Genomic DNA, 24088 nt, shown 5'->3' with positions numbered 1-24088 from the left:
TTCAATATGATTCAGATATGAAAAATCGGCCAAACGATACACGATACGTATTGTGATTCAATAACCTTGAACATTTTTTTTTCAAACACTTGGTAGAAGTATATATTTTAATAGGACATTAAGTATCCTTATTTATAGATGGACTAATCCACTTTGGTGCCATCTTTATAGTACCATTCTTGCAAATTCGAGTTGTGTTTGTGAGAGATAAAATATATCATATAAGATGTCTTTGCGTAGATCTCGAAAAGTTATGTGGAATCAAAAAAAGAATTATCTGATTCGGATACCCGAGTCAAAAGTTATGGCCTTATGAAGTTTAACGATTAAACTGTTAACTTTTTGTGCCATGTGTCAACGCCAGACGAGTCACGCCTAAATTAGGCGTGAATGCCTTGGGACTTGGGAGTTATGCCAACTTAGACGTGAATGGTCAATGGTCACGTTAATTTGGGCATGAATGAATGCAGTATATTCGTAATTAGGTTCAAAATAGCAACTTTTTGGTAATTATTTATTAAAAAAGTAATATTTTAATATATTTTTTGCCGGATTGGAGCTAATATTCCATAACTAGGCAAAAAAAAATTAAAATATTTCTTTTTTAATAAATAATTACCAATAAGTTGCTGTTTTGAACCTAATTACGAATATACTGCACTCACTCACGCCCAAATTGGGCATGACTATTCACGCCTAAGTTAGGTATGACTCACAAGACCTTTACGCCTAATTTAGGCGTGACTCTTCACGCCTAACTTTTTTTTTATATTACAAAAGTTAACAGTTTAACCGTAAAACTTCGTAAGACCATAACTTTTGACTCGGATATCAGAATGAGGTAGTTTTTTTTGTTTCCGCATAACTTTTCGAGATCTACGCAATGACACCTCATTTGACATATTTTATCTTTCACAAACACATTTCAAATTTGCAACAATGGTATACGAGCGTTTAAATCCATACACCTCTTAGTTCTTTCCGAATCAACACCAAACACAGTCTTCTGCCTACTAGAACCTCTTGTTGGGCTTCCTCCTTCAATGCTAAGCCCAAGCCCATTGAGGGGTTTCCTAAAAATCCTAAACCCTAGATCTGACCTCCTCTATATATTCATTAGTTGTGGGTGGAAGCTAGGTTAGAGAGAGAGAGAAATTTGAGAGATTTGAGAGCAAAGCTTTAAGCTTTGTATTTGAGAGATCCCTAGAGAAAGTTTGAGTGAAACATCTCTAGGGTAGTTTGATTACCACCATTGTTGGAAAGGTTGTGTTAACCACCATATTGGTGTATTTTGATTCTTTGTATCCATTATTTTCATAGTGGACGTTTGATCTGGCCTAGGTCCCGTGGGTTTTTACTTCTTCATTGGAGAAGGTTTTCCCACGTTAAAATTGTTTGTGTTCTCCTTTTCTCTCTCTCTCTCCTCTTTGTGTTTTTCATTTTTTGTGATGTTGTTTGAAGTGGTTTGGATGTTGGAAATTGATTGATTAATCTTTTAATGTAAAGAGAACATCAAAGAGATTTGAAAAAAAGAAAGATAAATGACCTAACCCTAAGTGTGTGCTTCGACCATCACTAGTAAACTAAGGATTTCGTATGGTGTTAATGATGTTTAATGCTTGATTGATGATGTTGAGTTCAATCAAGTGAATATATGTTAAGAAAATGAAAAATGGATGACTTAACCTTTGATGCATGATTCAGCCAAGCTTGAACAAATGTGAAGTACATGTGTTTTTCATGATGTCTAAGTGAAGTTAAGGTTGTGATGTGATCAATTGGTGATTGAAATAAAGAAAATATAATGAATTGTATAAGTCTTTGTTTATACATACCATTCGGCCATGACATGTTAAATGAGGGTTTGTGTGTTGTTTGATAAAATTCAACAATTATGTCTTAGAATTTTGGAAGTAGCTCCCCTAAAAAATCCTTAATGATTTAAATGTTTCATATGTTGTAGAATTCTTCATGTCAAGTTGATATACTAAAATAATAATAATAAAAAAAACCGCAACATGATGTATTTAATTTGGATTATCTTAAATAGTATGACTAACATTTTATGTTTATGTGCCTTTTGAGAGTAAATAGAGTACAAAAAACAAGATGGGAATCCAAATACTTAACTACATCACGAGAATTATATACATATAAATTTGTCTTAAGATTATAGAAAACATTCCTTAATCTGCAATATCTAATCTTTGTATCTGTGTTTCACAACATCATCTCAGGGCCATCATTCTTTTGGTGACATTTCTTTTGATGTTGAGTTTTACGCTTTGAACCAGAATCATATTGCTGCACAACAAGCAATGAAGCACGTGTACCAAAGCTTGTTGAAGCTACAATATCCCCTATAACCCCAAGTTCAGGATTGTCACACCATTCCAACAACTTGGAAAAAACTCTAGAGTTTCTACCACAACTTTGTCCAACAATGTACAAATCATAGTCATTTTTGTCTAACTCATTGAGTAGTAAAGGAATCTCTTCACCTGTTGCTGTATGCACTTCTTCCTCTGAATAAACAATTGACTCATTATTGTTCATTGCCTTGTGCCTGAAGGAAAATATATACTCATCATCCATTTGTTTCTGTACCCCATTATCCCTAACTGTACATAATAACTCATTTGCATCATTGTTCATTGTGTTCTCTTCTTCTTCTTCTTCCTTAGCTTCACCTAACAAAAGTACTCTTACCACATCCAATTGAATTCCTGAATGCCCTGCCATTCTCCATGCTATAGATAAGGCTTCGCGATCATCCGGTCCTCCAATGAAGATCACAACAATCCTCAAACTTGTTTGTAATAATGATCCAAGTCCACGGTCGACAAAGATCACAACAGAACATGGTGATTGTTGTAGAACACTTTTGTTTATGTCACTTTGTGCAGTGTGAGTTGTTTCTAGTACACCTTCTGAGTTTAGCTCCTTGTGAAAAGGAAGGATAATTAAGCTTGCAAATTTCTCTTCTGCTACGTTGTATATATCTTCATGGATAGTTTCATAAGTTGACACAACACTTGATGTCTCAAATCTAACAGCATTGTACCCTTCTACAAATTCGTCAAATGTATTGGTTATGCTCTCAAACTCTGCTTGTGATTCAGAGAGTTTTTGTTCTCCACCATGTGCATTTGAATTTGAATGTTCCATTTGGGCTACAAGAAGAGCAGTGCCATATCTAGTGAGTTCAACAAGGTGAAGTGCAAATACATGTAAAGGTGAAATTCTTGTGGCATTTACTGTTTCAAGGACATGTGTCATTGCGGTGGCTTGGCAAGCATTGTGGACACAAGCAACAACTCTAAGCACTACATCACTCCTTAACTTCTGTACAGTTCTTAGCTGTGATTGCTTAAATCGAAATTTTGGCTTGTATGTAGCATTGATCAAGGGAGATACCAGCACAGTCATTATTATAATACCAAGCATCATGATTGTGAAATCATATAAGTTCAAAATCTGTTAAAAAAAAATAAACACACATTTGAATTAGCTGTAACTAAGAGCTAATGAACTTGAAAAAGGAGTATGAAATAAAAAAATCACTCCCCGTTGAACCTCAACTTAATGAGGATGAGGTGAAGAAAATACTTATATGCAGTCTTATCCTTATTTGTATATGTTAGAGAAGTATAAAACCATTAATGTAACCATTGATTATTACTTACTTTTCTGTCCCAGGCAACGCTTAGCAGGATCAATGCCATGATGCCCTTAGTGTTGAGAAGCAATCCAATGCCTATACCATCTCGAGCAGACATACCAAAGAAGAAAGTTGTAATTAAGGAGCTTAGAACTTTAGGGATGGATAACAGCAGCATAATGAGCAACATCAAATGCCATTTTGGCTGGGTCACAATCATTAAATAGTTGATTTTTAAGCCAAAACCAGCAAAGTAGATAGGGCATAGAACCCCAGTAACAAAATCATCTGTCATTTCCATCACCAACTCAGCAAACCTCCCATGAGGTAAGATTAGTCCATAAATAAAAGCCCCAACAATGTGGTGTGTGCCAAGAAAATCTGTGATAAATGCACAAACAAAAGTTCCCATCAACACACCCATGAACTGTGGCCTGTCCCATGAATAAGAGTCTGTTTTGCGTTCAATGAAAGGAGGAAGGATAGGACGCACCACACAGAAGCAAAAAATAATGAAAACTAAGGAGCTAAGTGCTGAGAGCAATGGTTTTCCACCACTATGTGAATAAGGAATCAATAAAGTGAACAAAACCCAACCATATGCATGTTTATACTGGATCCGTGACTGACCGTCGATCTACCACTGGTTATTGCATGTTTCTCTGTGGTAACTTAGTGACATGGAGAAGTAAGAAACAAGATGTGGTTGCCAGTTGCCAGATCAAGTGCAGAAGCTGAATTTCGAGCTATGGCTCAAGGAATTTGTGAGTTACTGTGGCTAAAAATTGTACTTGATGATCTCAAAATAAAATGTGAGGGACCTATGAAGCTGCTATGTGATAATAAGTCCGCTATTTGTATAGCTCATAATCCGGTTCAACATGATCGGACTAAACATATTGAGGTCGAACGCCATTTCATCAAAGAGAAACTTGATAGCGGGTTGATTACCACTCCATATATTCCCACTGGGCGTCAATTGGCTGATCTATTAACAAAGGGACTTCCTCCAGACAGATTTCAAGAACTTACTAGCAAGCTGGGAATGATAAATATCTATTCCTCAGCATGAGGGGGAGTGTTGTAAATATTGGTTATTTTATTATTATTATTTGTTGTATTGGGCCAATCCCATTAGGTCAAGTATTAGGTCAAATATTAGGGTTTTCATTCTCTATAAATAGAAACCCCTTTGTACAGATTATTTACGCAATTCAATAATATTTCAAATACCCTTTTCTTTCAAGTATTTCTACACATGGTATCAACTATCAAGTCTTGAACTGTGTACTTACATATGTAGTGTAAAATTAGTATTTCAAACTTCCTCTCAACTTGGTTAGCTTGTTCAAGTACCATTTGAAAAGCATATTATTAATCTTAGGACATGAAAGCTATAGATAATATTTCCAGGCTTTATTCAAGTTTGATTGGAGCCTTGGAACAATGGTAAGGTTGCTCCTTGTGACCAAAAAAATCTCTTTGCAAAAATATAGGGTAACTGCGTACAATCAACCCTTGCAAGTCGTAGAGTCTTATGCACCAATTCTGCTATGTAATAATGTTTTATAAGTAACTTCTCTCATAAGTATAGAAATATGCTTTAAAAATTCAGTATCTATGAGAACCAAACTAAAATCAATCTCAGAGAGCTATCCTTGGATCACCAGTGTCCAATAAAAGATAAGGACAAATAAACATTAGGAAAATCCTTATAAAACTTTTCTTTTGGTGTTCTTTTCCTTTTTGAAATTCGTGTGGACTTGAAAGAGCATGAGAAGAGCAAACGAAATGATAAAACTTGATCACTTAAGTATAAAATTTCCAGTTTAATTTCCCTTTCATATGGTATTTTCTTTTTTCATGGGTTGAGAGACTCCATCAATGTATGGTATCTGCTTAATTATTCTTTCCTACAGATTTTTACTTACATGCATATATTGTGGTTCATGCTTATACAGAATTTTTCTTCTTTTACAACTTGTGAGTGTCATCCATTTTATAACTTGGTGGAATAAGTTCTGGACTCCAGATGAAGAAAGGAAGCAGAGGTACATATTATTATTGCTGCTATAATTCATAGATCAGCTTTGAGTCAATTTTTATACTTTGTTCTGAGGATGAAGAAAACCTAATTGACTTCTGAACCAATATCATGTAAAGGTTATTTTTGTAATCAATAAGTAGATTAGTAAAAACTTAGCTTTTAAAATTCAGAAGATCATGCACTAGATGGTTCAAGATTTTTATGTGACATGAAAGTAATCCACCAAGGTCAACATTATTTTTCCCATGTGGCAGCTGCATATCAATTGTTTTACTAATATATATTTCATAAAGAACTTAACTTAGTCAATTATCTGAAAATGGTATGACTATATACTGTACAGAAATTAGAAAAGCAAACTCAATAGGATAAAATTAATCTGAAAAGACAAACTTGAATTTAGGCTATGCTACTTGGATTTTAATATTAACTTTATGTTGCAAAAGAAAAAGGGAGAACTTGTTTAGTTTAGCTTGGAATTGGACTATGTCATTGGTTCATACCCACTGAATATATGTATAGGGGAAATGAAATTATACCTTGGTGGCTGAGATGAGATGATCCATAATGGAGTGGTAGAAATAGAAGTAGTTAGAGGCACTGTCACTATTTGAAAGTATTAAAGTACGAAAATGCTGATTGAAAATATATTTTAAGTAGGATAAGGTTCAAATACCTTCCATGTAGTTTACTCTACAATCACTTACCCCTCCAATCTTTTTATTATCACTTACCTTCCTTATGGTTTTATTTTTTCCCTTAGAAAATTGCATAAATGTTATAGCTTGCTCCCTTCTTCCATGACTCTCAATAGACTTCTCTCTTCTTCGTACTATATAATATAAAGTGTTAGATTGTACTTGAAAATTGATTATACTGATTTTTCTTACTATGTCTACACCAACCAAATCCGATATGAAGTGTGTTATTTTACTATGACATTCAGATGCTGTGTTGTTATCCTACTTAACTTGGCAAAAAATAAATAAAAATCATAAAATCTAGGCCAAATTACTTAACAACCTATGCTCCTAAATTAAGAATGAGTAATTTAAAGTTTATGAATCATAAAATCTAGGCCACTCTAACAGTTTACTTTCTTGATGGAATATAACTTCAAAGCATAGATAACCCATAATAGTGTGTTTGACATTATTTAACATCAACACCATTTCTTTATGCCATTAGCTTTAATAGCAATGTCTGTATTTTGATACATTAGCATCTTATTGAGTTGGAACAGGTTCTCCTTTGGACTTTTTATGTCAACGTTGTTTTATGTTGCCTCTCTATATGCGGAATTGTCTATTTGTACACATCATATGCCTCAAGATCTTCATGTTCTCTCAATATATTTTTCGTCACATGGACAGCAATTCTGCTTGCTGTTATGATGACTATATCCTTAAATTCAAAGGTACACTCTATTTTGATTACTTAAAGGGAAAAAAACACACTTTTCATCTCTTAAACTTTACCCTAAGTTTCTTTTTTGCCATACAAGTACATTTTATTTTATCATGAATTTATCCTAATATTTTAATTTGCATGAAATCCATTAAAATCTATGTTTTGTCACTTAAAATGCTTAATTATTACAGGTTAATAGAGGCCTTTTATCCTCAGGAATTATGGCTTCTTACATTGTTTTCCTTTGTTGGTGTGCAATCAGAAGGTCAGGATTCTAACCCATACATCTCTATAATGGTTCCTTGGCTCTTTTTGAAGTTTCCTTTTAGGCATTATATCAGTTCTAATCAATATTATAGAATTTTTATCATGCATTGATTATGATATCAACTTCTCATGTTAATAACCTAGAAGAATGTTTACTTATTTGGTTTTTATATCTCTATCTAATACTGACCTGGCTGAGACTGACAAAACCACCAAAGCATCATTTGTACTAATCTTTTTAGGCCTATGATTCTTTGAGAAATGCTAACAACACACTTTTTTACATTATCTTTTCAATAATCTTTTTATTGTTCGTTAAAATTCTAAGCAGGCCCCACTAATAAAGAGTGGGGTCAGGTTATTTAGTAGGGCTAACATAGAAGTTGACATGATAATAGAGTGCTGAAAAGAAAATTTCAAAGAGTATTGCTAACATTCCTCATGAACTTGTGATCATCATTAGTTACTTGTGAGTTCAATATTTTAGTTGTAAAATTCTTAGTAAAAGTGAAAGACAGAACACAGTCAAGTCATTTGTTGCCAAGAACTGACAACCACTCTAGCCTCTACCAAGCAGAAAGATGAAATTTTATTCGTAACATGAATTGTTTCTTTTCTATATGTAAATAGTAATTAAAGGGTGAACTAAATTTTACCCCCCTGAAATGCTAAATCTCTGTATGTACTACATCCATAGCATAATCTTTATTTTCACGAAGTTCCTTCTTTGGAGAAAATGTGATGTATCAATTTGGGTTAATGCATGATGATTATTTATAGTAACTCAAGTAGCCATTACACTATGATTAGCATGTATTGAATTTGATGCTTAATAATTGGAAATTATAGCAGATTGACTTTTAAATGTTGTCTACATGTATAATACCTCAAACTTAAGCATTTAATTGATTAATTTTAATTAAATAATTAAGCATGTTTTAGTGAGTAAAATTAAGTATAGGGCTTAATTAAATGAATTTGAGTCACTTTGGAGTTAAAAAGTGTACTCAGTGAAAATTAAGGGGTATAAATGGGTGTAGGCAAAAGTACCCAAAATATAAAAATAAAAGTGGAAATGTTCCTAGAATAATATTCCAGATTTTTGGGTGAAGTTTGGTAATTATTGGAGTTAAATAGATAGATGAACCGATACCCACTTAAAACCACTTAACATAAGGTTAAGTGGCATAAAACAAAAAAGGAGCCCCATTTTCCCCAATTCCCCGTCGAGAAACAGAGGCACCAGAAAGAAGAAGAAGGAGGAGGAGGAGAAAGGGAGAGAGAAGAAGAGAGAGAGGAGGGAGGAAACCTTAACCGTTTTGGGTGATTCAAAAGCCTAAACCACTCTAAATCTTCCCCTCTTTCATAATCCAAGCTCGGTTCTTAGTGGGGAGTGTTGTGTTGTGAGATTTTTCCTCTCAAAGTTCCGCCCCTTTGTGAGAGTTTGGGGTTTTGGGAGTTTCTACCTCCATGGAAGCTTGAGGAACACTCATTCCTCTATTGTGTGATCATTGGTGGTAAGTTTCCACTCTCTTTCACATGATTCTTGGAGATTTGCATGAGTTTAGGGTTAATGAATAGTGTTTTAGGGTTTTTATGAAATGTTGAGTAGATTGGCTATGTTCAAGGAAGAATGAGGCTTAGAGTATGTTGTGAAAAATGCTAGGAATGACATTTAATCGGTAGAAATGAGTTTATAGTGTTATTTTAGTATGCTTTGATGTATGGAGAAATCTAGGCTTGGAACTATGGATTTCCTTGCATTGTTAGCATTGTTTGATTGTATTCCTTGTGTTGATAGGATTGAGGCAAGAAGACCAAGTGGAGTGACCAACCCTTGGGGTTGTGTGCAATTGAGGAAAGCTCAGGAGCAAGGTAAACCTTTGGACCTTGTGGTTGATCCCATTGAGTGTTCCACCATACTCCGTTGAGGAGAAATGGTTTATGAGATGTGATATGTAATTATGATAGTAATTGTATGCTCATGCATTGATTCATGCATTGATACATGTTATGATTGATTGATGATTATTGGTTGATGTTTGATTGTTTAAGAGTAATTGAGGAATGATTATAGAAGTAGCAATAATGAATGAGGTAATGGTTGAGGATTGTGATTGAGGTTATGAGTGATAGTATTATGATGAGGATGATTGGTAGGAACTTCCCTTGGAAACAGCCCTATGTGGATCTCCATGTGGTTAGAGCCTAAGAGGAACAGCCCTATGTGGATCCCTCTTGGAGGTTCCTAGATTGAGGAAAGGACTTCCCTTGGAAACAGCCCTATGTGGATCTCCATGTGGTTAGAGCCTAAGAGGAACAGCCCTATGTGGATCCCTCTTGGAGGTTCCTAGATTGAGGAAAGGACTTCCCTTGGAAACAGCCCTAGGTGGATCTCCATGTGGTAAGAGCCTAAGAGAAACAGCCCTTTGAGGATCTCTCTTGGAATAGATTGAGGAAAGGACTTCCCTTGGAAACAGCCCTATGTGGATCTCCATGTGGTAAGAGCCTAAGAGAAACAGCCCATAGTGGATCTCTCTTGGAAGTCCATGTGATGCTTGTGGATAAGAATGTGTTAAGCTATTATGATTATGTGTACATCAAAGTGAACCTTAGGGTGGAGTGATCTCCAAGGACCCCTGGTTTACTGGATATATTCGTATATCTCACCCCGTGTTGTGGGGACCCCCCTTTCAGGTAAGGATGCTGCAGGAGCCTCTGGTGGCAAGTGGCCATATCTGGATTATGCATGAAATGTGGCATTTCTTTTGAGTTTATGCATGCCTTTTGTAGTTGATATGTATAGGATTTTATTTTGAAAGCCCATGGTCATTTGTATATCTTGATTCATTGGATGAACTTAGCCTATGCTCATGCCTTTGGTTACACCTTTTGTTGATGGGAGCCAAGGGAATGATCATAGTGTTTTGTAAGCTAAGTTCTATGATTTGTAAAGGATATGTAATGTAAATGATGCCTACTTGAAATTCAATATATGCATGCTTGTTATGTATTGAGTTGTTGAATTGGTTGGGCTGAGAATCAATTAGGTACCTTTTGTTTAAATTGGTAAACGATGAGAAAACAAAGGTCATGCTGCCCAAATTCTAGCTAAATCTCATGAGGAGAGGTTGGATGAGTGCTAGGATTTAGTTTTGGGGCATGGACAATTGGGGTTTGTAATGGGGATGCACCTTCCCCTAGGCTTGGACTTGAAAAATGTGGGAATTGGAATTCCCTGGCAGCGCGCTTAAGCGCCCAGGAGCGCGCCCAAGCGCCCTGCTGCCCCTGCGAGTGCCAATGCATTCTGCCTCCTCGCGCTGGAGCGCCCAAGTGGGGGCTTAAGCGCCCAGGATTGCGCGCTGGAGCGCCCTGGCGTGCGCTTAAGCGCCCTTTGCTGCAGAAAGTTGGGAGGCTTACTGCCCCCTCGTGTTTTAGCGCCCTGGGTGGGGCTTAAGCGCCCAGGGTTGCGCGCTTGAGCGCCCTGGTCCGCGCTTAAGCGCCCCTAGCCACTGAGGGAGGAGATGCTTCTGTCTCTGCGCGCTAAAACGTCCCAGTGGGAGCTTCGCCCAGGGTAGCGCGCTTGAGCGCCCTGATGCGCGCTTAGGCGCCCATCCACACTGGAATGCCTGATGCTTACTGCCTCCGTGCGCTTAAGCGCCCAGATGGAGGCTTTAGCGCCCGATAGCGCGCGCTTGAGCGCCCGGTAGCGCGCTGAAGCGCGCGGGGCCTGTGACCAACACTCTCTTGTGTTGCTTCAAATTGTCCTAACTTGGGCTTCAGTGCTCCGATTTGAGCACGGTTTGAAGCCACGGGTAGCTGATGAAGAAACCTACAATATAGTAGAAGTTGTGAAATAAATAAGAAGTAAATTAATGGTTTAAAAATGGAAAATGAACATGATGTTAAGCTTAATTTATCTGTTTCCGCAAGGTAATATGGTTATGATCACGAAATTGGGTATTATAAGTTCGGTATGTTTTAAAATGAAAAATTTATCCGGATTTTAATTGAACCCATGTGATTGTAACTGCGCTTAATATCATAATGCGATGTTAACAAACCGGTTCTAGAACGGGGTGTTACAACATGAGTAATCATAAAATTTTTGCATGAAGATTAGATTCCTTTCTTACATACAATGCAATTCACTTAGCTATGGCTCATGCCATAATTATTACTTTGTTTTTGCTGAGGAGGGTACATTTATATTTACAATTTCCATTATAATATATTTGATTTTATATGTGCTAACTGTGATCCAGTGTCAACTTCAAATCATAGATTTTATGTGAAAATTTTGAATTTTTTCTAGAGATGGTATATTTATGGATCTCCATGATGGAATTTCAGTGAACCTACCACCATAAGATGTGAGACAAAGAACCAAGAGAAAGAAAATGGTGGTTGGATAACTATACTTGTAAGTTTTTCAATATATCTTAATGTTTAATTTGAAAAACCTTTGTTTACTTCCTTTAAACTTCCCTAGAGTTCAAAAATCTACGGTCTTCTATAATATATGCAATTATCGAGGTTAAAAGTAGTAGATTTTCTATTTAAGTGTTGGCAGAATGGCCACAATGTTTAAGCAGGTGTCTCTGTCTTCAATTTATGATGTGAATTTAATATAATGAAACAAGAACATGAATGTGTCTTTTTTCCTTTCAAGTGAAGTAATTTGGGATGCATGTTTCTACTACTTGTGTCTGCAACTGCAACTCTAGTAAGTTAAATTTCTGTTTGGATACCTGATAATTAAGAATAGAGGAAAGTCACTTTGATAGGATCTTTAGGCACCTACAGATATGGTACCAAGCCATGTCTGTCTTTCCATTTTTAGCATCACAATACCAACCCAACATAATTGGTTACATCTTTGTAAGAATCAGCAAAACAAAGAGCGTCTAAGAATTTATTTCTGTCTTTGACTTTCTATACTTCAATTGTTTGCTGAATCTATGTTTAAATGCAGTGTTCTAAAGGATAGAACTACCTACAAGGATAAACAATGAAATAGAATTAGATTTAGACATTTTAACTGATCATTTTACAGTAGTTTGTACTTAATGTTCAATATGTTTTCTTGCAAGTCTAATCAATGCTCTTGTTAGATTTTCATTTAGGACTATGCAGGCATTTTTTTGACTCTTCACTGTCTTTGGAATTTTTTTATTTGTTATTTTATGAAATAGAATTACAATATACATATTCTCAAACTATGGATGTTTCTTTGCATGCATGAGTGCTTTAGTCACCCTATGATTTTGTGCTATATACTGTTCTCCTAACAGGGCTTTCTTATTGCCATATTTGCTATTGTGATGGCTGCCTTTTCCACAGGCATTGATTCAACATGCTTTCAGGTGAATCACTCTTCTGAGTCTTCTCAATTAAATTCAGAAAACTTTCTCATTGCTTCAAAATCCTGTTCTTTTGGACATTAGGGAGTTATAAAGATCCTTTCTTTGATCTAATAACAAGACAACATTAGACCTCAAACATAATGCAAAGTTGAAGAAAAAATTTCTATAAGTTACTAAGAAATCTAGGGAAATTCATTAAATAAGAAAACCAAAAGGATTAGATCATATTCCTTTCATCAACTTTTCAATATCCAAACTGGAATCATTTAATCTAAGCCACTTCCTTATTGTGACAGAATGATGTTTATCAATTCCCCACTCATTGAAATAATTTTTTTGTCTTTTCCAGTTTTCCAGAAACAAAGTTGAACAGGAAGATGATATTCCTTACAATTATGGATTTTTTCATATGATATTCTCCTTAGGGGCAATGTACTTTGCAATGTTATTCATCAGTTGGGATCTGAATAACTCAGCCAGAAAGTAAGGAACCTAATTAATGACATGATGATTCAGTGCTTTAAGTATGATGATTTTTTATGTCTTATATGCTCTTCTCTTGTATAAATCATGCACATTTCAAACCACTAGGTGGAGCATTGATGTTGGCTGGGCAAGTACATGGGTTAAAGTTATCAATGAGTGGTTTGCAGCAACAATTTACAGTAAGTGAATGATTATTGCATACATAAAAACATTTTTTTCCTAGATTTCAATGGCTTTGACCCTGATCTTGTTTTTATTAATAAAACAACTGTTATAATTGAGATGTACATATAAACATCAAAACATGTTACTAGTACTAACTAGTAGTTTGATAATTCACCCATTTCTCCAACTCATATTTTATTTGCTTTCAACAGTATGGATGCTGATTTCCCCAGTTGTGAGACAGGACAAAGTTATGGATAATGATGGAACTGTGCAGGAGATAGCTGACTCAGTTATGGCATGATTGACAATGGAAAATTTATCAATATTCTTCCTTTTTAATTTTTTTCTATTCCTTCAAAAAAAATTTGTTCTTTTAACCCTGTTAATCTTCAATGGTTGAAAGGCAAAACTCATGAATGAAATAAAATGATAAAATATTTTCCTTTGGAGACAGACCTCAATGAAATATATTTTAGCATTGGTTTTCATTTGACTCATTTTTTCCTTGTAACCAATATCATTTCACACTATTTAAATCCAAATCATGCTTAGTTAGGTTATAATCTGATGAATATACATGTCTTAGAAGATTTTCAACAAACAAAAATAAAGTGAAATGACATGAATGGGCTTCGTGAAAAACATTATCTTACACTGAATTGAAGTTCAGTTCATGTGAGTAATACAAAAAAATTAAATTCTGTTATATTAAAAGTTCAGCAACCAAAAGCTCTCGCTACAAAGGAGAACAAGCAACTACATAAACCGGGTTTCTATTCCATGCTATGAGACAAAGAATATGTGAATCAATTTACAAAAAAAAAAGAATATGTGAATCACTTATCCTTGCCCTTCCTTTTCTTAGAGGGACAGCCCTTGCCCTTGCCCTTCCTTTTCTTAGAGGGACTGCCTTTCCTTTTCTTAGAGGGACTGCCCTTCCCTTTTTTGGAAGGACGCACCTTCTCAACAACCTTGTAACGATCAGCAGTAATCTCTGTCAACCACGACCCGGGGAAAATGTCCTGCACAAAAATCAAAAATCAAAAATCAAAATCAGAGTGTTAACAAAAACAAAAAAAAAATACTGTGCTAAAAAAAACTAAAGCACTAAAAGACTAAAACAAACACAAAAATATTAAACATAATGAAAAGGGCATAAGCAACCAACATCTAATTTGTTCTGCACAACTTTGGGCCTCTTGTTGGGTCTGCGAGGTGGGCGACAACCCAACATCTCCATGAAATCATCCTCAACCTCCTTCTTGGATAACTCCACGTGAAATTTCACCTTATCAGAATTACACTCTGCTTGCTTTTTTCTCAAATTCCACGGCTTGACAGGTTCTTCTTCGTTAGCCAAAATCGCTTCTTTCAACCTATCTGCCTGATTCTTGAGATCAAGCGTGAGCTTCTGCCTCACTGCTGCAACGCCATCCTCATCCTCGCCGGAGCGTCGCCGTTTCGAACGCCTCACATACACCGCAAGCTTCTTCTCAGGCTTCGACTCCTTCTTCTGTGTCGCCATTGATTCCTCAGTCTTTGACCCGGAAACTCCCGCACCGTCAGCAGCGCTAGTGCAATTGATGTTCTTCTCAGGCTCCGACTCCTTCTTCTGTGCCGCCATTGATTCCTCAGTCTTTGACCCGGAAACTCCCGCGCCGTCAGCAGCGCTAGTGCAATTGATGCTCCTCCTCTGGGTTCCCCAATTCAGGAAAAGGGAAGGGAACGTGAAATTGTGAAGAGGGTTTCTCATGTGACTCGTCGCCATGGACTTCGGCGCCGGAACCTCTTCAACCAGACCCCTCAATACCATTTACGGGAAGAAAAAGAGAGCAAGAAAAACAGACAGTGAAAACAAGAAGGAAGAATAGAAAGAAAAAACCACACTGCGCCCAGTGTGGTGTTGAGAGCGCAAAGGAAAGCAAGGGAAAGACAAGGTTTGGTTTTACAAAGTAATTATGCGTGAGTGTGAGTGGTTCTGTTTTGCAAAGTTGCCGGGAAACGAAACGAAACTAAACTTATATAAGAGTGAGAGGAAGGCAAAGACAACGTTTTACACGTGTGAATGTGATGGGTTGAACCCGAAACTGTAAAATAATAGAATCTTAAAGAATTATTTGATAATATTTCTTTTAGAAAATACAAAATAAAGGAAGATTTGATTTTGAAAACAATATTCTCTCCTCATATTTGTTTCCTTATTCCCCTTTATTAAAATATATTTTTTAAGAAAAATCTAAAATATTCATAAAAAAAATTAGAATCTTAAAGAATTATTTGATAATATTTATTTTAGAAAATACAAAATAAAGGAAGATTTGATTTTGAAAACAATATTCTCTCCTCCTATTTGTTTCCTTATTCTCCTTTATTAAAATATATTTTATTATTTAAAAGCTCTAATTATCTTTAACAAAAAATATCGTTGCATTGCATCTACAAAGCGTAAAATTCGGATACGGGTCTCATCTTGTTTGCTCTTGATTGAATCACTTATCTCTAATAGTATCACAAATTTGTAGAAAAATAATATTTGCATTTTTAATTAGGATCTTTTCCATCTTCTCCCCCCTATACTTTTACATGAGATTCAATGACAAACTTCAATTCAAAGTTAAGGACGTTGATGATAAGATAATCCTAATACCTGATTTAAGGGAGAGAAACTAATAAGATAAAATAGTATCCTAACAAGGAGGGCAAAACAATTAATTTAATGCATTTTAATTAAACAATTACGCATTTATTGCAATTTCGGGAATAATTACGAATTTATTGCACACTGTCATTTATGCAATTCGAATCACAATTTGAATTATAGAATGACTAAGATTTAACTAGAATCATATCTACATTTGAATTATAGGATGACTAGAATCTGACTAGGATCATATCGGCATTTGAATTATAGGATGATGTTACTATTTGCATTTAAGTTTAGATTTGAATCATGACGTTATTATTTGTAATTTGTATATTTGCCTTATTCATTTTCTTATAGCTATTCATTTTATTTATAAGAAGAGTCAATCATTGACACACTAGATTAGTTCGGTAAAAATTCTATTATGAATTTACCATCCCCTCTCTCTGGGTTTAAAAAAGTAACCTTTTTCTCAGTCTACACTATTTCGTAGAATTGGTGTTTCGGTTTTATTCCCTTTTTTCTTAAAATCCTTTTTGTCATTTATGCAATTCGAATCACAATTTTTTATCCACTAATCCTTGCAAATGAAAAGACTACTATGAAAAGGCTACAAACACTATATATGGGAGGCAATTTTAAACTGTGTTTGTGAGAAATAAAATATATCAAATGAGATGTCATTGCGTAGATCTCGAAAAGTTATATGGAATCAAAAAAAGAATTACCTGATTTGGATACCCGAGTCAAAAGTTATGGCTTTCAAAAGTTTTATCATTAATTTTTTTTTTTTTTTTGGAAAAAAGTATGACACGTGTCAACACCATATGAAAGACGTCGCATTGGGGCGTCTTCCCCTAGGGTGAGACGCCTCACTGGGGCGTCACATGTGACACTCATTTTGGGCGTGACAGTGTGCAATAAATTCGTAATTATTCCCGAAAATGCAATAAATACGTAATTATTTAATTAAAATACAATAATTAAATTCTTTTTGCCTAACGAGGAGTAACAAATCCTAATGAGAGGAGAATTTCTAAGAGATAGGAGAGAGATTCTGATAAAGGAAAAATAATATTGAATATTTACATAGAGATATTTTTAAAATTTAAAATGTGTGTGACTGATTATATTTAAATAAATCGAAAAATGTTTCTGCACTTAACGCAATAAGTTATCTGCATTTACTTCCAAAACGACGTCGTTTTGGGATTGAAAGATTAGAAAATTATAATTATAAAGACTATAATAATCCTGAAATAAATTAAAATTTAAAAAATACCATAATTTCTGCCCTAAAATAACATCGTATTGGGCTTACTGCAGATAGATTATCTGCAGTAAAAAAGCGAACCCTTAAATAAAAGGGGAGATATGTTATATTGTTATAGCTTATTACGTATGGTGCACTTTTTATTTCCTCTCTCTAGGGATATTGTATTTTGCAGTTTTGTGTGTTTTTATAAAGGGAAAAATATTTCTGCGGTTAATGCAGATAAGTTATCTGCATTTATTCCCAAAACGACGTCGTTTTGGTATTGAAATCTTAAAAGATTATAAATATAAAGACTATTATAACCCTGAAATAAATTAAAATTACAAAAACACTATGATTTCCGTCCAAAATGACGTCGTATTGGGCTTACTGCAGATAACTTATCTGCAGTAACTGCAGAAAAAACGAACCCTTTTATAAATGTAATAAGGCTTGAGATAACTAAAAAGTTTGCTCAAATAATTAAGACAGGACAAAAATATAAGAATATTAAAAGAGTAGATAGTTAGTATTTTAATATATTAATTTGTATAGCTTTTTATTTAGAGTTAATAGTCAAATTAGTTTTCAAAATATATTGAAACTATTGTAATAGTTATTGAAAAATGAATATTATAATTAAGAAGTAGATCATCTCATATTTAATTGTATTTATTTCTCTCTTCATAAACGTTTAATAAGTAAATCTTATCAAAATTTGTTAAACTTTTTTAAGAGATTACTAGATACACAATTTTTATATAGGGTAAAGGATTTCTTGGTCAATGGAGATAAATTATTTCTGATAAGTCCAAAACGACGTTATTTTGTCACGAAAATCAAGGTGTTTTTATAATTCTAGTTTATTTTAGGATTATATTAATTTTTATCATTATAATTTTTATAATTCTAATTTATTGTTTTGGATTCACTGGAGTTAATTTTATCTCCAATCGACTGGAGAAATATTTTTCCCTTTTATATAATAAAATCATGTTAAATCCCACACCAAAAAAAAAATCATGTTAAATCAAATATGAGAAAATTTATTCCCCTCATCCCTGAATATCATTCGGTTATTTTAGTTAGTGAGTCAAGGACATTTTGGCACAGTAAATTGTCAATTTATTCTTTTTCTTTTATGTTTAAATTTATCCTTTTTAAAATTTATATTTTTTGAAAATGGTTCGTTTTTTCTGTAGTAAATATAAATAAATTATCTACATTGAGCCCAAAACGAATCAATATATTATCATAATTTTTCCTTATTATCATAATTTTTCTAATTATAATTTTTTAATTTTTCAACTCAAAATAACGTCGTTTTGAGAACGGATGTAAATAATTTATCTACGTTCACTTTAAAAACATTAAAGCCTTCTCAAAAAGTTAAAAATAACTTTTTAAACATTTCTCTCAGTCAATACTATTTTAAACTTTAAATTCGTTGAAAAATAAGTAATGTCTCGAAAAATATATACCACTACAATTAATAGAAAATAACGTGGTATCTACAAACGAATTTGATAACACTCGAGGAGCAGAGGATCTAAACTAAAAGATGATTCTGTATAATACAATCCAAGTGTATTATTCAGGTTTTCGTATATCAATGCTTTATTAGTTTAAGACCTTTATAATCAATTTCTAAAAAAAATACAGACAAAAGTTTCTTAATTTTAAGTTAAAAAAATATTCGTATTTGTTGGTGCTTGAGTCATTGGGTTTTCTTTAGGGCGTTTGGTACAAGAAATTTTTCAGGATTTCCGGGAAATTGAATTTTTCTAAATTTTTAATTTTCGTATATTATCGTAAACTGAATGTAAAAATCGTATTTCTGAAAATTGATATTCCTGGATAATTTTTTTTTTCCTCTACCAAATTCTCGGATATAAAGCAAATGTGAGAATCTAGATTTATTCACATTTGCTTTATAGTCGACTCTTAAAAATATATTTGTTTTTTTGTGCTTGAAAAATTGAGTTTTTTTTAAAGATTTATTTACATTTTCCAGGATTTGAGTAGCATATTTGAGTAGCAAAAAAAATTAAAAATTACTATTTTAATAGATAATTATAAATATATAGCTGTTTCGAAACTATTTACGGATCTATTGCACTCATTCGCGCCCATATTAGGCGCGCCAAAGTTAGGCGTGACTCCCAAGGCATTCACGTCTAATTTAGGCGTGACTCGTCTAATGTTGACACGTGGCACAAAAAAGTCAACTTACAAACCGTAAAACTTTGGAAAGCCATAACTTTTGACTCAGGTATACAAAGCAGGTAATTTTTTTTTATTCAACAAAACTTTTCGAGATCTGCGCAATGACACCTCATTTGACATATTCTATCTCTCACAAACAAAATTTAAATTTGCAATAATGATATTATAAGAGCGTTTAAACCCAGAAGTCTCCAAGTTTTGAGTTTGTGATTTAATATAAAACAATAAATAAAGATTAGATTTATGATTTAAATTAACAGAATCAATTTTTTTAATTTTTAATATAAAAATAAATAAAGATTTGGTTTGTGATTTAAATTAAATTAAAATTAAAAAATTATTATTAATAAGGAAAACAAAATAAAGATTTTATTTTTGATTTAAACTCAAAAACTAATTTGAAAAATCTGTATTAATAAAAGAAATAATTAAATAAAAATTCTAAATCTCTAGGGAAGAAGGATTTTGTTTTTGAAAACCATTCATAAGTTATAAGCTTCAAACAAATCAAACTATAAAAACTCCACCATTGTTTTGTATTAGAGACGTTTTCAAACTTTAGAGTTCACGATTGGATTTCAGATTTAGTTTTCTTTTGTTATACACATTAGTTCCTTTTTTATTTTCTTTTAAATGTATTTATTTTTTCTTTCTCTTAGGCAGACATAATTTAAATGGTTTTAAAGGAAAAAGTCATAAATCAGAAGGATGTAACTTTCAATACGGTTCGATAAAAGTCAAAAAAAAGTTATATATTTTTAAATTATTTTTTATTATATTTCTGTATCTTATGATTCAATATGATTCAGATATGAAAAATCGGCCAAACGATACACGATACGTATTGTGATTCAATAACCTTGTACATTTTTTTTTTCAAACACTTGGTAGAAGTATATATATTTTAATATGACATTAAGTATCCTTATTTATAGATGGACTAATCCACTTTGGTGCCATCTTTATAGTATCATTCTTGCAAATTTGAATTGTGTTTGTGAGAGATAAAATATATCATATAAGATGTCATTGCGTAGATCTCGAAAAGTTATGTGGAATCAAAAAAAGAATTATTTGATTCGGATACCCGAGTCAAAAGTTATGGCCTTATGAAGTTTAACGATTAAACTGTTAACTTTTTGTGCCATGTGTCAACACCAGAACGAGTCACGCCTAAATTAGGCGTGAATGCCTTGGGACTTGGGAGTCACGCCAACTTAGATGTGAATGGTCACGTTTAATTTGGGCATGAATGAATGCAGTATATTCGTAATTAGGTTCAAAATAGCAACTTATTGATAATTATTTATTAAAAAAGTAATATTTTAATTTTTTTTGCCGGATTGGAGCTAATATTCCATAACTAGGCAAAAAAAATTAAAATATTGCTTTTTTAATAAATAATTACCAATAAGTTGCTGTTTTGAACCTAATTACGAATATACTGCACTCACTCACGCCCAAATTGGGCATGACTATTCACGCCTAAGTTAGGTATGACTCACAAGACCTTTACGCCTAATTTAGGCGTGACTCTTCACGCCTAACTTTTTTTTATATTAAAAAAGTTAATAGTTTAACCGTAAAACTTCATAAGACCATAACTTTTGACTGAGATATCAGAATGAGGTAGTTTTTTTTGTTTCCGCATAACTTTTCGAGATCTACGCAATGACACCTTATTTGACATATTTTATCTTTCACAAACACATTTCAAATTTGCAACAATGGTACTATACGAGCGTTTAAATCCATACACCTCTTAGTTCTTTCCGAATCAACACCAAACACAGTCTTCTACCTACTAGAACCTCTTGTTGGGCTTCCTCCTTCAATGCTAAGCCCAAGCCCATTGAGGGGTTTCCTAAAAACCCTAAACCCTAGATCTGACCTCCTCTATATATTCATTAGTTGTGGGTGGATGCTAGGTTAGAGAGAGAGAAATTTGAGAGATTTGAGAGCAAAGCTTTAAGCTTTGTATTTGAGAGATCCCTAGAGAAAGTTTGAGTGAAACATCTCTAGGGTAGTTTGATTATCACCAGTGTTGGAAAGGTTGTGTTAACCACCATATTGGTGTATTTTGATTCTTTGTATCCATTATTTTCATAGTGGATGTTTAATCTACACTAGGTCCCGTGGGTTTTTACTTCTTCATTGGAGAATGTTTTCCCACGTTAAAATAATTTGTGTTCTCCTTTTCTCTCTCTGCTCTTTGTGTTTTTCATTTTTTGTGATGTTGTTTGAAGTGGTTTGGATGTTGAAAATTGATTGATTAATCATTTAATGTAAAGAGAACATCAAAGAGATTTGAAAAAAAGAAAGATAAATGACCTAACCCTAAGTGTGTGCTTCGACCATCACTAGTAAAATAAGGATTTCGTATGGTGTTAATGATGTTTAATGCTCGATTGATGATGTTGAGTTCAATCAAGTGAATATATTAAGAAAATGAAAAATGGATGACTTAACCTTTGATGCATGATTCAGCCAAGCTTGAACAAATGTGAAGTACATGTGTTTTTCATGATGTCTAAGTGAAGTTAAGGTTGTGATGTGATCAATTGGTGATTGAAATAAAGAAAATATAATGAATTGTATAAGTCTTTGTTTATCATACCATTCGGCCATGACATGTTAAATGAGGGTTTATGTGTTGTTTGATAAAATGAGTATGTGAAGCATGGATTCAATGATTAACTAAGTGTTTAAGGTCATTGGATTAAAGTTTAAATGTGTGAAGGTTTATAAAATCCTAACCTATACATTCGACCATAATGGGTTTAATAGGGTAACAATGGTGTTTAATTTGTATGAATGATGTTGAGTGCATTTTGTGTACAATAAAGTGTAATGGAATGATTAAAGTAAGTGTTTGAAGTTATAAAAATAATTTAACACTTGAAAGGACATTTGATTATTGATTTTGAAGTCTAAGTTAGAGTGTATGTTGTGATGCATGATGAAATGTTAAATGGAGTAAGGAATTAATGATGAATGAAAACCTTTGAAATTGTGTATTAAGAACCTATGTAGGTTTTTTCCATATAGGGTTAATATGGTTGGAATTAAAGGTAATTAATAAATAAGCCTAGGAACTTAATTCAAGTGAGTTTCAAGTAAGTTTATATGGTTAAAGTCTATTGATGGTATTTGAATATAAGTTTAACCTAATGTTAATTATTAGGGTTTAGGTCTGACTTGTGGTATGAGCATGAATTGTTAAGAATAAAAATATGGAAGTTACAAGATATAATTCTTGTGATACATTTGGATGTGTGAAAGTCAAATCTGATATATATTCGGATAACGGGTGTGAATCAGGAGATACTGTGATTCCTAATCAGAGTTCTAAGGAATTGACCTAGTTACTTGTACTACAAGTAAACATGCTATAGAAGCTACAAGAGGTAAGCTCTTGGTTTAGAAAGATTCCTCCTATTTGTTTGTTCTTCCATGATTTCATGATCTTGGTGGTATATCTATACGTTTGTGTTTGTGATAGTTGGATAATAATGTAGTTGCATTCATATAGGTGATAATATGATATGATGTGATTTGAGATATATATATATATATATATGTGTGTGTGTGTGTGTGTGTGTGTGTGAGTGAGTATATATGTTCTTGGCCAATGAACATATCAAATATAGCCATGAGTACTCATATTAACGGTTGGCTCTGGTTGCTCTGCAGGGACATAGGTTCTCAGAGATATATACAGATATGTGGTCTGAGTTTAGTTATGCTTGTATGATGTATGCTATACTATGTATCCAACGAAGTGAACTCGTGAATGGAGACTTCTTCATAAACTTTGAGTTTACGAGATTTATTTCGCACCCCGTATTATGGTAATATATTTCAGGTAGAGGTGGCAAAGTGGGCGGCTCCGCCCCGCCCCACCGTGCCAAAAAATTAGCCAGCTCATCCCACCTCGCTTTTGAAAGTGGACTGAAAAACTCGGTCCGCCTCGTTTCGTTTGGCGGACTGGGTGGGTTGGCTCGTCAGCCCGAACCTATTTTACACTGACACGCCTCGTCCCGCCTATGCCCGCCATCAACCGGTCAAAAAATGAGTCCGCCTTGCTTTTGAGATGGATTGAAAAACTCAGTCCGTCCCTCCCCGTTCCGTTTGAAATTTTCATCACACTAATAATCTAATGTCTCAATTCAAAGGATCTTTGTCATGTAAATAAGTTAAGATTAATTCTTTTAAATTTGTTGAACACTTTTTCTTTTGTGTTTTGATTGACATCATTGATTTAACTACCTTGGAGAAAATGATAAGATAATTTATAATAATTGATATTTTATGATATGTTAGATCATATTTAAAATATGCATTATGCAAAAAAAAAATTCTTTGAAAGAAGTACCGCCAAATATAATTTGGATATCTCTGACTCGAACAGATTGCATTCCCATATAGTTTATAAAAAAAAAAAAATATGCATTAAAAAAATTAGTCTGAGTTTTGGTTGTTATTAACCGTTGATTGATGTAGTAAAAGCGTATACTGAACATTTTGTGTCGCCAAAATGATTACGGAAGCTGTGTTG

General features: G+C 33.7%; 1 protein-coding gene and 1 pseudogene across 1 annotated transcript; one reads left to right on the top strand and one right to left on the bottom strand.

Moving 5' to 3' along the window:
• Positions 1-2159: 2159 nt before the first annotated feature.
• On the bottom strand, positions 2160-5020 carry LOC133312989 (cation/H(+) antiporter 15-like). The gene is made up of 3 exons (XM_061514283.1): positions 4997-5020; positions 3687-4274; positions 2160-3477 (listed from the first exon to the last, which is right to left on the bottom strand). The coding sequence occupies exons 1-3, from the start codon at positions 5018-5020 to the stop codon at positions 2221-2223; spliced, it is 1869 nt and encodes a 622-aa protein (XP_061370267.1). The 3' UTR covers positions 2160-2220.
• Positions 5021-5422: 402 nt separating this feature from the next.
• On the top strand, positions 5423-13706 carry LOC133312988 (uncharacterized; annotated as a pseudogene).
• Positions 13707-24088: the final 10382 nt, after the last annotated feature.

The sequence above is a fragment of the Gastrolobium bilobum genome, unplaced genomic scaffold (genome assembly GCF_033153095.1).
Source record: "Gastrolobium bilobum isolate Gb01-03AN ecotype WA unplaced genomic scaffold, APGP_CSIRO_Gbil_v1 utg236848, whole genome shotgun sequence".
Lineage (NCBI taxonomy): Eukaryota > Viridiplantae > Streptophyta > Magnoliopsida > Fabales > Fabaceae > Gastrolobium > Gastrolobium bilobum.
This window is presented reverse-complemented; position numbering and strand designations above follow the sequence as displayed.